A 13,005-nucleotide genomic window follows, 5' to 3' on the forward strand; every position below is an offset into this window, starting at 1 on the left:
CTTGGGACATGAGAGCAAACTAGACACAGTCACTATTCTCTAGTCTAACATGGAGGATAGACATAATGGCTGCCAGGGCACTGCCTCAGTCACAACACCAGAGGGACAAATAGGCCATTAGGGGAGACCACACAAGTGGTTCTGATCCCAAGCAGAAGAGCACAGGGAAGGATCTCCTTCCACAAGGAATTCCTGAGCTAAATGGGTTGTTTTTACGCTAAGATTTCTCACACTGGAGCCCAATGCATACAAAAGCATGGAAATAAGAAACAAATTGGGTGGCTATAAAAGCAGTGATTTATTGTCTCACGGTTGTAGAAGTCTGAATTTGGCAGTGGAGTTCGTTCCTTCCGAGTGTTGAGGGAGAATCGGTTCCGTGCCTCTCTTCTGGGAGCCTCAGGAATTCCTTAGGTTGTAGATGTCTTTCCCCAGTGTCTTCAGATCATCTTCCCTCTGCACATGTCTCTTTGTCAAAATTTCCCCTTCCTATAAGGATGTCCCACATATGACACGTTTTTTGGTTTGGGGTTTTTTTTTGAGAGAGAGAGCACACGTGCATGCTCCACGCTCAGCACAGAGTTTGACCCGGGACTCCATCTCAGGACCCTGAGATCATGACCTGAAATCAACAGTCAGATGCTCAACCCACTGGGCCACTCAGACACCTTGTTAATGACAGGTTCTTGATGTTGTTGCTGAGACTAAATGGATATGACCAACGTGCTGAGGCCCCTGCGGTTCCGAAGCTGTGCCATGAGTTTCTGAGTCACTGGTGGAGACACTTAATAGAAGTCTGGTGAACATTAATATAGGTACATTATCACAAAGCAAAAAAGTAGTTCTATGTATTAGGAATCAAGATATTTAATGTATAACAAAAATTCAGGAGCATAAAGTCAAAGAAGTTTTAAAAATCACCATAACATTCAATTTGAATTGGAAATATCAGGTAGAATTTGTAATTTTTTTTCATAAAAAAATACTTCTTTTAAGTTCTTCCACTAAAAGGGCCTAGAAACAATGAGACCTAGGAGCAAGGAGTACCTCGATGTTTGGGGTGTGGTCTCCGATGTTATCTGCTACTGAAAGGAACCGGCACTCTGTAAGAAAGTCCAGGTTCAAGGACAGGAAATACACTAGAGGAGCCTGGAATGTGTGTGTGTGCACATGTGCATGTGTTAGAAAACATGGAAGCTATCCCAGACAGCTGGGGTCAGGTCTTCATAGATAGAAACTGGCTTGAGGAGCTTCCTACTGGCCAAAGGAGGGACAATTTAAGCATCAAAAACCAGGGACTCAACAGATTGAAACACATCAAGTAAAACACATGAAATCATAACTTTCCTTGGTCAACTTTTCTAAGGCAGTAAATTACTATCCTACAACTTCATAAAGTATCCTGGCTTTCTTATTTTTCTAAGATAGATAGATTTATTTATTATTTATTTTTTTATGTATGAGAGAGGGTGCACACAAGAAGTGGGGAGGGACAGAGGGAGAAGCAGACTCCCTGTGGAGCAAGGAGCCCCATGCGGGGCTTGAGCTCAAGACTCTGGGATCTTGACCTGAACCAAAGGCAGACGCTTCACTGACTAAGCCTCCCAGGCGCCCCTGGCTTTCCTATTAAATCTGTATTTCAGGGTAACCAAATATTCAATTAAGTAAATTTCTTATTTTGTAGAAGACTCCAGTTCCTACATGAAGAAGGCAAAACAGAATTAGAAAAACACCATTTGCAGCTTCTTTTTTATTTTTAATTTTTTAAAGATTATATTTATTTATTTGACAGAGATAGAGACAGCCAGCAAGAGAGGGAACACAAGCAGGGGGAGTGGGAGAGGCAGAAGCAGGCTCATAGCGGAGGAGCCTGATGTGGGGCTCGATCCCATAACACCAGGATCATGCCCTGAGCCGAAGGCAGACACTTAACCACTGTGCCACCCAGGCGCCCCACCATTTGCAACTTCTAATAAAATAATGGATCAAGGCAGCATTTACTAACAACCGTCAAAGTCCACAGGTGAAGGTTGATGAGAACTTCATTAGTGGATAAATCAAGCTGAGAAGATCTGAACCCACTGAGCAATCTTATCTCACTACAAATGAGCCAAGCTGCCCCTGTGGCCGTATCCAGCACCCCATGAAGTATTCTTGTCCTGGATCCAAGCAAGCCTCTCCAGGTACCAGCAGTTTCCGGGACATAAGGGATAAAGAATTTATCAAATGATACTAAAAGGAAGCAATTAGCCAAATCAGTCATGAGAGTCATTCTGCAATGACCCTGTTTTGTTACTATTGTTGTTTTTACGTAACAGCAAATATGAAGTGAAGGAAGGAATGGTGACAGAGTTAAAGAGAGGTGAGAGCCGTTAACAGTTATGGGATCTTGTTTGGATCTTCATTTAAATAAATCAAATATTAAATAAATAAAGTATAAAAGGATAACTCTGAAGCAATTGGAAACATATCCATAATGACTAGCTATTAGATGATATTAAGAGATTATTACTTATTAGATGAGCTAATGGGTGGCTCAGTCGGCTCGGGTCATGATCCCAGCATCCTGGGATCGAGCCCCACGTTGGCTTCCTGCTCAGCGGGTAGTCTACTGATCCTTCTCCCTCTGCTCCTCTGCTCCTGCTCTCTCGCTCACTCTCTATCTATCTCAAATAAATAAATAAAATCTTAAAATAAAAAAGATGCGCTGATGGCATGCTAGTTATGTTTTTTAAAGCAGTAATGAGTTATATACCAATGCTGTACTTTTTATGGGAGAAATCACATAATATCTGAGATTCACTTTAAAATACTACAGAAAACCACCATTGGAGATATATATATATATATATATTATATATATATATCCAATATTGATAATTGTTGAAGCTGGTTAATGGGCATAGTTACATTAAACTGTTCTATGTTTCTTGTATGTTCAGAAATTTCGTACACAATGTAACATTTAAAAACTTAGTAAGGGGGCGCCTGGGTGGCACAGCGGTTGAGCGTCTGCCTTCGGCTCAGGGCGTAATCCCGGCGTTATGGGATCGAGCCCCACATCAGGCTCCTCCGCTATGAGCCTGCTTCTTCCTCTCCCACTCCCCCTGCTTGTGTTCCCTCTCTCGCTGGCTGTCTCTATCTCTGTCAAATAAATAAATTTAAAAAAATCTTTAAAAAAAAAAAAAACTTAGTGAGAAACACAGAATCCAGAGGTAGAATCCAGAATGATTTCCGAGCATATCACAGATCAACATGAAGCTTTGGGGCCAGCACACAAGATCGTTCCCCCTGGGTAATCAGTAACGAGAACCTGAGACATTGACACCGGATGGGAATGCTGTTTATTTAAAATATGGACATTGAGCAGCTGATCTGGGGCTCTCAATCACTAGAAGGCCAGAGAAAGCGAGAAACTGCCAGCCTTGTCATCAAGCTGTACAAACATGCAGGAATAGCTGGAACCTGGATTTCTCACAAAGAAAAAATCCAACTGATATATAAGACATCAGAGTATTTTGGGCAAATAGGTTAAAGTTTTTCAGTGTTTCTTTAGAGAGAAAATGACTGGGTCAATTAATAGAGTATCTGCTATGTGGCAAACATGTATTAGACACCTCATAAGTATAATAACACATCTTTTAAAAAATGCTTAAGAATGTAAGAAACTACATATCATGCAAAATCCCTGATTTAAGGGTTTAGATGTTCCTATTGATCAGTAGGTTGCCTTTAAAGACTTCCAAGGTAAAAACGTTCCTGGGTATCACTATGGTTGGGTGGCAGAACCAGGAGAGCCTAGTCATTGCAGAAGCTATGGGGGGATGTCCCTTCCTTTGGAGAATATACGTTCATAAGATGTACCTCTCTCTGAGTAGCTTGAATGTTGGGCAGGTGTGGCCTTTGGAAAAGAGAGAGAGGGGAAGGGGAGAGGAGGGAAGGGACTGAAAGGGAAGGGTGGGGGAGGAGAAGGACAGGGCAGAGAGAAGGAAAAGGAGGGAAAAAAGGAAGACAGAAAGGCAAAAAGCTAATAGGACATTTATGGGGCATTTAAAAGGCCATAGCCTTCCTGTCAGAAGAGTACTGCATACCCAGAGCCATGCTCAAGAGACAACATCTACCCTGGGAGCACTTATGCAACAGTCTGGTTCGCCCTCCTGGCAGGAGGAGACCAGCGATGTCTGGCTATATGGTCATGAACTTGATGGCAGATTTCCAAGAGATTTCCAGTCCACTGGAAGATTGTAAGACTCACCCTTCTTACCTGAAGATTCAAGGAAAGGTAAAAGTGAAGTTAAAAATTAAGCCTTTTAACTTTGACATAATAAAGTCAAAGGATTGGGTGAAGGATTAATGGGGCTAAAATTGGCAAATCCAGAAATGCAGTACTTATTAAAGTTCAAAGGCTTCACAGGGGAGAAGGAATCGCTTGTCTGTCCTGAGTCAGGTCAGTCTTACGCTTACATTGCTACTAAACGAAATGAACAATTCTCCAGAATGATAAGGGGGCTTCTCTGTTAAAGATCTTATCAAGGGCATTTAGCAAGCTCGGGGAGTTTGGAGGAAGAACCGATTTCCACAGATTCTTCCCGAGGAAGAGTAAACAGAACATATTTCTAGGGATTGTGTGAGGTGGACAGTTGTGCGGAGAGTCGAGGAAGGAGAAGCGTGTGGTGTGTGTTGGATGGTGTTGTGTATCTGCGAGTGGTGTGGGGTGTCTGTGGTGTGCATAAGTATGTTTGTGATGTGTGTGGTATGGTGTGTGTAGTTTACATACGTGTGCACAGAGCACATGTGTGTGGTATGTGGGTGTGTGTGTTTGTGTATGTGTGTGTTTTGAAATAAACAGAAGAAGTTTCAGCATGGGATACTGGTGGTGGACCAGCTGCTCATTCAAAATATTTTGCAAATCCAACCTTAGGAACTTGTCCTTTGAGCATCTGGTCATACGAACTGATGTGGCTGAGGCTCCAGGTGTAGCGAGCACACGACCAGCGCCTGTTAGCGCAGTGGCTGCTGTGTCCAGGGAGGAGGGTGTGCGAGGCTGACCTGGCTCTCCTCGAGGCGGCCAAATTCATACGCAGAGAGTTATTCTTCAGCCCTATTGAGATATAAGAACAATAATTTATTTTGCTTTTACTTATTCCTTTTCCAACGTTCTTTTGGTGCATTCAAGTTTGACCTTGAGCAATCTCTTCCTGCCTGAAAAACATGTTTTAACATTCCTGGCAGGGCACGTCCACTGTCAGTGAATTCCCTCGGTGCGTGTTTGTTTCACTTTTGAGGGATATTTTCACTGGACATAGAATGATGGGCTGGGCAGGGGTTTTGTTCTTTTTTAATAGTTTTCGGGGGAGCCTGTATATTTTTAGTCAACTAGAAAAGCATAAAAGCGCCATGTCAAAGGAAGCACATGGTCCAGTTAGATCGGTACTGTGTGCAGAGCAAGCCTCCCTCTGAAGCAGGTTTTACATCAGGAAGGAGGACTGGGTGGTTTTCGGTCAGTTCTTCCCTGCATCATGCTGACACCAATGTGTTTTACACTTGCAGGGGAGACCAAACCCTTCAGCAAGAAGAGAAGAAACCGGAACCCCTTATGCAAATGGATAGCCAGTTCCCTGCCAGGAAAGGTAGAAATCATTTTCTATCCCACTGCATACGCTTTCTCCTTCTTAAATATGACATCATAGGGGCACCTGGATGGCTTGGTCAGTTAAGCCTCCGCCTCTTGATTTTGGCTCAGATCATGATCTCAGGGTCGTGGGACTGAGCCCCGCCTAGGGTTCAGTGCTGGGCGTGGTGTCTGCTTAGGATTCTCTCTCTCTGCCCCACGTGCATGAGAGCTCTCTCTCTCTTAAAAAAAAAAAAAAGACATAGATTCTAGGTGAGAGGATTTTCCTATAAAAACATATAAAGGATTAGGAGTGCCTGGGTGGCTCCATCAGTTGAGCATCCGACTCTTGATTTTGGCTCAGGTCATGATCTCAGAGTTGTGGGATTGAGCCCCAAGTCCTTGAGATTCTCTTTCTCCCCCTGCCTCTGCCCTCCCCTGGCTTTTGCTCTCCCTCTAAAATAAATAAATAAACAAACAGACAAATAAATAAATAAATAAATGCAAGCTTAGAAAAAAACATATAAAGGGTCTTAGAAATGTTCAGGAAAGGAGGTGAAAAAAATTAGTCCTGCTATAGTTTTCCATTAGAAAAACCCCAAATAAAAAGAATTCATATACTGTAAGTAGTTTTGATTCTTGTGTACTTGTCAGTTTAATCACTTGGTGGAGAGGATCAGAAAGAGGTGCACTATTTTGTTCCATCTCGAGGAGAAAGAGACAGATCCCTGGACGGAAGCTAGGCAGGATGAAAGTTCTTGAGTCACTGCATCCTTGGACATCAGCACTTTGTGTATCCTGAAAACTTTTTTAGGCAAACTTTATTCTGAGCACGGCAGAGGAAGGACAATAAGAAATTACCGCTATTGTCTTAGAGTTACGTGCATGTCATGGGGAACACAATCCCAGGAGAGGGAGTGGGCAATAAGTTATACTCTTTTTAAATTCACGTAAAGACGAGTGGTCTATTAACTTCTAAATTTCTTCTTGTATTATTTTTGATATTTAGTGATTTTGATAGTTTTCTATTGCCCATTTAATTTATATTCAAATTTATATACAAATATACAAAACATATAAACATATGAAGCATATAAACTGATATAGACATATATAGAGAGGTATATATATCACTGATTTCTGCCCTTTTTCTTAACATTTCCTTCCTTTTCAGTTCTTTGGATTTGTTCCTTCGTTAATTTTCTGTCTTTGAAGTCTTTCTTCTCTTTTGATAAATACCCTAGGGGTGTAACTTTAGCTCTAACCGTCCATGAGCTGGACACACACGATCTTGGTGTTGCTCATCCCAAGCACTTCGGATCCTCTTTCTCTTGGTTTACTTTTTAACTCAAGGCTTCTTTAGAATTAATTCATGTTCTTCCTGGAGCAATGTGGAGGAGACAGTGAATAAACTCGAAAGGGCATCCCTAACTGACAATGACATCAAGTCCTTCTCTGGTGAGGACTGCCTCCCCTTTGCTCCCTGGAAGGATTTTTTCCCCCTCTCCTCCAGGGACCTCTTCCCACAGCGTTTCTGTTAGTTTTCCAGGTCCATTCACTTTCCTTTTGATTTTAAAGATTAGGTTAGAAAGCTCTGGAGCAGGCCATCCTCAGTGTGCGCGCATAGCTGTGTGGCTGGAGAGGTTTTTTTCTGATGCCCGAGGACAGTGAGGTTTAGACCGTAAGCCAAAGGAAGCACTGCCTGATGACGGAATTGTTTTCTTCCCTCTGCTGAGCTCCAGGGCTCATTCACCTGGGCAAGTCTCTGCGGTCTCCCTGGCAAGGTGGGCGTCGGTGTGTTCAGCCCTCACTGAGCCAGTAGGTCTTTGGCAACTAAGTGTCTGAGAAGAGGGTCTCTTACTAGACCCTCCCATTGCCAGGGCATTGGCATTTGACTCCTGTTGTCCCTGTGCTCTGGGAAGCAAAAAACAAAAACAAAAACAAATTTTAAAAAGCTGGTATTAAATGTCTCCGGGAAAAATCGGCCTTCAATGATCAGTTCATGCTTTGAGGAGCCTGTTTCCACTAAACTGCTGGCCTGAATATTTCATTTTTTCTGGCACATCATCCATACTTTTAATGAAATATTTTATCTGATTGATTGATTGATTTTTAGAGGGAGGAGGGGCAGAGGGAAAGGGAGAGAGAATCTCAAGAAGGCTCCATGTCCAGCATGGAGCCAATGCAGGGCTCCATCTCATGACCCTGAGCTCATGACCTCAGCTGAAATCAAGAGTCAGATGCTTAACCGACCAAGCCACCCATGTGCCCTGAAATATTTTATTTTAAATATATTTCATCTAATATTTTTATCTGTTTACAAAGGGAGATCAGTCCAGAACACGAATTTTCCAGGCATCAGTGTAAATCCACTTAGCAGTACACCCAACAATTGTCTAGCTGACCTGCAAAACCCTTACGAGTCAGCAATACCCTTTTACCCTCCCTCCCCCCTTCTGGAACTGGAACTTCTGCAGCAATTATGCAATGTCTGCCCCCCACTGTATGGCAGGAGTACTGGGGGCAGAGGGCTTGCCTCTCCTTTCACAAGTCCACAGATACAGAAATATCACACTCCAGCGTGAACCTCCTTCACATCTGTTGTAGATGATTTGGATGGTAAGATCTGTGACTTTGGGCTGGTGAGATTTTGAGGAGGAGACAGAGTTGAGCTGAGACTGTATTAGGAGATGAGACTTTTAAGGAGCCCTGGAAGGGGGTGAGTATGTTTTGCATGTGGGATGAATATGAATCTTTAAGGACCAGAAGGTGGGTGGTGGTAGCCAGAATCCTAAGGTTACCCCGGTGTATAAGCACCTTCCGCTAGTTACTTAAGCAAACACTAAGCTAGGTGCTGCCTGAAGGGATTTAGCAGATTGATTTATTTTAAAGATTTTATTTATTTAACAGAGAGAGAGAGAGACAGCCAGCGAGAGGGAGCACAAGCAGGGGAAGTGAGAGAGGAAGAAGCAGGCTCCCAGCAGAGGAGCCCGATGTGGGGCTCTATCCCAGAACCCTGGGATCATGCCCTGAGCCGAAGGCAGACGCTTAACGACTGAGCCACCCAGGCGCCCCAGGATTTAGCAGATTTAAATAGGGTCCCAAATCAGCTGGCCTTAAAATAGGGAAATTATCCAGGAAATTACCCAGCCCTTAAATCTGGGTCTAGAGGCTGGAGACCAAGCAGTTAGATTCAAAGTGTGAGAGAGTTCAACGTAAGAGAGACTCTTGCTGATTTGGAGCTGGAGGGGGCCATGTGACAAGTCACAGGAACAGCCTCTTGGGGCTGTAAGCAGCTCCCAGCCGGCAGGGCGCCAGCAACCTCAGTACTGCCTCCACAGAACATGGAGTTCTTCCAATACCCTGAATGAGAATGGAAATGGATCCTCGCTTAGAACCCTCAGCTGAGAACTCATTCAGGCTGAACCCTTGATTTTTAGCCTCTGAGACCGTGAGCAGAAAACCCAACCACTATGGACTCTGGGAAACAAACTGAGGGCTTCAGAGGGGAGGGGGGTGGGGGACTGGGATAGGCTGGTGATGGGTATTAAGGAGGGCACGTACTGCATGGTGCACTGGGTGTTATACGCAAGTAATGAATCATGGAACTTTACATCAAAAACTAGGGATATACTGTATGGTGACTAACATAACATAATAAAAAATTATTATTAAAAAAAAAAAAGAAAAGAAAACCCAACCAAACCACGCTAAACACTATGACCTACAAAACTGTGAGTTAATAAATGGGTGTTGTTTTAAGCCATTACGTTTGTGGAAATTTTTACGCAACCATAGAAAACGAACACACTTTGTAAAGCCTATCTACAACAGAACCTTCAACAAAGACTTATCTAAAATGTGGAAACATTAGAACCACTCCGTGTAAATGAGGAACAATGGTATAAAGCCCAGGGATGCCCGGTCAGTTAACAATACACTGGTGGTTCTGATCCAAGGAGAACATGAAATTAAAGATCCGAGGATAACAAAAGAAGAAATAAAATCATCATTACTTCCATATTCCCAACATAGAAAACCTCCCCAAATTTGCAGATGTATTTTAGAAAGAACAGCAACTTTTGGCTGGCTGGCTGGCTAGAGTATCTATCTTTAAAAGTCTAATTCATTTCTTTACACCAACCACAGGCAATTAAAAAATATAACTAAAGAGACACCAAATTATCCCCCATAATTGGGTTGTAGCAATGGAGGTTCTCTCTTCTCTTTTTGGGGACTGGCCAACAAATGTGCTTTTGGATCTATGCCGATCTGATATGTGATCATAGTTTCTCAATATGTTTTCAAGATTTATCGAAGTATAATTACATACAATAAAATCACAGATCTTAGATGTACCTTTAGATGAGTTCTGACAAATGCACAGACTTGTGAGCAAGACTCTTAGAATGTTATATTAAAATCCCATTAGGTTTTTACTGGTTCTCTTGCCTTGAAGGAATTGTTGTTATACTATCTAAACATACAAATTAATTTTGGCTGTTTTTAGGTTCATAAAAATAGATCTCTCTAGTATGTACTTTTTTGGTGTCTAGCTTCTTAGGCTGAGCATATCTTTGTTGACGTTTATCCCGATTGCCGAGTGTCTACTTCCTTCCTTTTTATTTTTGAGTAATGTCTATTGTATTAACATAACATGGTATGTTCATCTGCTCTAAACATTCAGCTATTTTGAATAAAGCTGCTATAAACATTTTGGTACAAGTCTTTTTGTAGACCTATGTTGCTATTTCTCTTGGGAAAATGCTGTTTGTTGAAAAAGACTTTACTTTCCTCCTTCAAAAGCGTTTGACGATGTCTATGTATCTGTTTTTAGACCCCTACTCTCTTTCATTGATGAATTTGTTTGGCCTTACACCAACACTACACTGATTATTCTAGCTTGAAACTACCTCAATAAGTACATTACATTTTTAAATGCAATTTTCCTTTGCAGTGTGCTTATATGACCATTCATACGCTATTGATTCAAATTTAGAGAATGAAACAGTTTCCTTGAAAGAAAGTCTTTGCTGTTATTAAGGGGAATTACTTCTAAGACTAACCCAGAGTATTTGTAAGTTGTCCCTTTAAAACAAGCATGAGACAAAGTATCTAGAGGACTGATTTAATTTTCTAAGAGATTCTTGTTGGAATTGTATCGTAGGGAGGTATGGGACTATTATATCAATCACACAGCTCATTATTGTATCGTAATTTCTTAAAGGCCATTAAGTACAATAAAATTTTAAATTTAATTTAATAATAACAACTTTAAACTAGTATCTAGGGTTCCATGACATAATACTGTATGTCAGCTATACTTGAATATATATATATATATATATATGGTATATATAATTGATTCAATATATATATGGTTTCAAATCTCTGAGTACCCTTCCTAAAGCTGCTGTATGGTTTTATCTCAGCCGTGTTAACAATGGACATTTTCTGTTTTACTTCTTAGTTCCAAGTTTTTGTTCCTTCCGCTATGGCTTATCTCTCCTCTTGCATTTCTGTAACGTTGTAATCATGGCACAGCGCATGTGTCTGAGCCTCACAATGGTGGCCATGGTCAACAGCACAGAGCCTCACGGTTTGCCCAACACCTCCACAGCGGAGCACCTGGACCACATAAAGGTATGTGAAAAATATTATCCATAGTCACAAGTTTAAAACCCTATCTTGCTAATTTAATTTGTGTAGAGACTGAATGTTATCATAATTGGTGTAACAGTGATCATTAGAAAAAGAAGTTCAAGTCTTCCACTACCGTGCTAGTAGTAACCTAACTAAACACGGCCCATGATTACAGCACGCCTTAGTATTTGTGAAGGGCTTTGTTATGTGAACCCTTCTATGTGAAGAAGAATAAAAACCGAACATTAGGGTCCCTAATTGAGAAGTTTGGACAAGAGAGAAAAAAGCAGGCATTTCAAACCAGAGTGGAAGTGAAGACACACTGTTTCTTTAAAAGTTTTTGAATATGCAGTATATTTACATGTTTCACTAATTTCATCTCCAGAAGGTAATGAGTTCCTACCTGTCAGAAGATGTAGTACAGAAAAAAAAAAAGGAAATGAATGGGAAGAATAGTTTTTCATTCTACTCTTCCTATGTTCTGTTACGAATGCATAGGCAAACCTGAACATACTTTCTTATTTTCACCCTTTTTACATTAAAAATAACACTTTATATGCAATGTACTGCATCTTATTTTTTTTTTTTACATAATCATCAGAACCAGCCTCAGATATGACACAAATGTAGGAATTCCCACAGAGGGAATTTAAAATAACTATAATTAATATGTTAAGGCTCTAATGGAAAAGGTTGGCAACACATAACACCAGATGGGTAATGTCCGAGATGGAAACTATGAGAATGAATAAAAAAGAAACAGAAATCAAGGCAACTGTAACATTAATAAAGAGTGCCTTGACAAGCTCATAAGTAGTCTCAACACAGCTGAGGGAAGAATCTATATGGGTCAATAGAAACTTCTCAAGCTGAAATGAAAGAGAATGGAGGGGTTGGGAGAGAAGCTTAACAGAATATCCCAGAATTGTGGATAATATCAAAAGGTATAGGGGTGCCTGGGGGGCTCAGTTGGTTAAGCATCAGACTCCTGCTTTCAGCTCAGGTCATGATCTCCCAGTTTGAGATCTGGCCCCATGTCAGGCTCCACACTTAGCAGGGAGTCTGCTCAAGATTTCCTCCCTTTCCCTTCGCCCCTCCCCTGCTCTCTTTCTCAAATAAATCTTAAAAAGAAAAAAAAAAGCATAACATATAAATGGCTAGAATGCCAGAAGTAAGAAAGACAGAGTGGCAAGAAGTAATATCTGAAAAATTAATGGCTGAGAACTTTCCAAAATTACTGGCAGACACCAAACCACAAGTCCAAGAAGCTCAGAGAACACCAAACAGGATACTAAGAAGATAAATAATTAACAACCAGAAAAACCAACTAGACATACATATTTAAATTGCAGAAAACCAAGACACAGAGAACATCCTGAATGAAGCCAGAGGGGAAAATATCTTACTTACAGAGGAACAAGGATAAGAATTACAGAAGAGTTCTTACCAGAAACCATTCAAATAAGAAGAGAGGGAAAACAATCTTTCAAGTGTTGAAAGAAAAAGAATCGGCCAAGTTAGACTTCTATATCCAATGAAATTACCTCAAAAGTGAAAGAGGTTAAAGACTACTTCAGGCAAATAAAAACTGAGGCAATTTATTGCCAGCAGGCCGGCCATAAAAGAAATGTTAAAAGATGGCAGATTTTAATCAATGATCACTTTACTTATTTATTTATTTTAGAGAGCCTATGAACAGGTGGGAGAAGAGCAAAGGGAGTTGAAGAGAGAGAATCTTAAGCAGACTCCACATC

At 41.2% G+C, this 13,005-nt stretch overlaps 1 protein-coding gene across 1 annotated transcript in view; it reads left to right on the top strand.

Annotated features, from left to right (window-relative positions):
* The first annotated feature begins 4,350 nt into the window (after positions 1 to 4,350).
* The window catches only part of SLC17A1 (solute carrier family 17 member 1), a 39,441-nt gene continuing 30,786 nt past the window's right edge, over positions 4,351 to 13,005 (top strand). Inside the window, exons 1-2 of the mRNA XM_040644636.1 lie at positions 4,351 to 4,444; positions 11,079 to 11,251. Coding sequence (XP_040500570.1) covers positions 4,351 to 4,444; positions 11,079 to 11,251 — 267 coding nt within the window. The remainder of the gene's footprint in view (positions 4,445 to 11,078; positions 11,252 to 13,005) is intronic.

Source organism: Ursus maritimus, unplaced genomic scaffold (genome assembly GCF_017311325.1).
Source record: "Ursus maritimus isolate PB19 unplaced genomic scaffold, ASM1731132v1 scaffold_30, whole genome shotgun sequence".
Classification (NCBI taxonomy): Eukaryota; Metazoa; Chordata; class Mammalia; order Carnivora; family Ursidae; genus Ursus; species Ursus maritimus.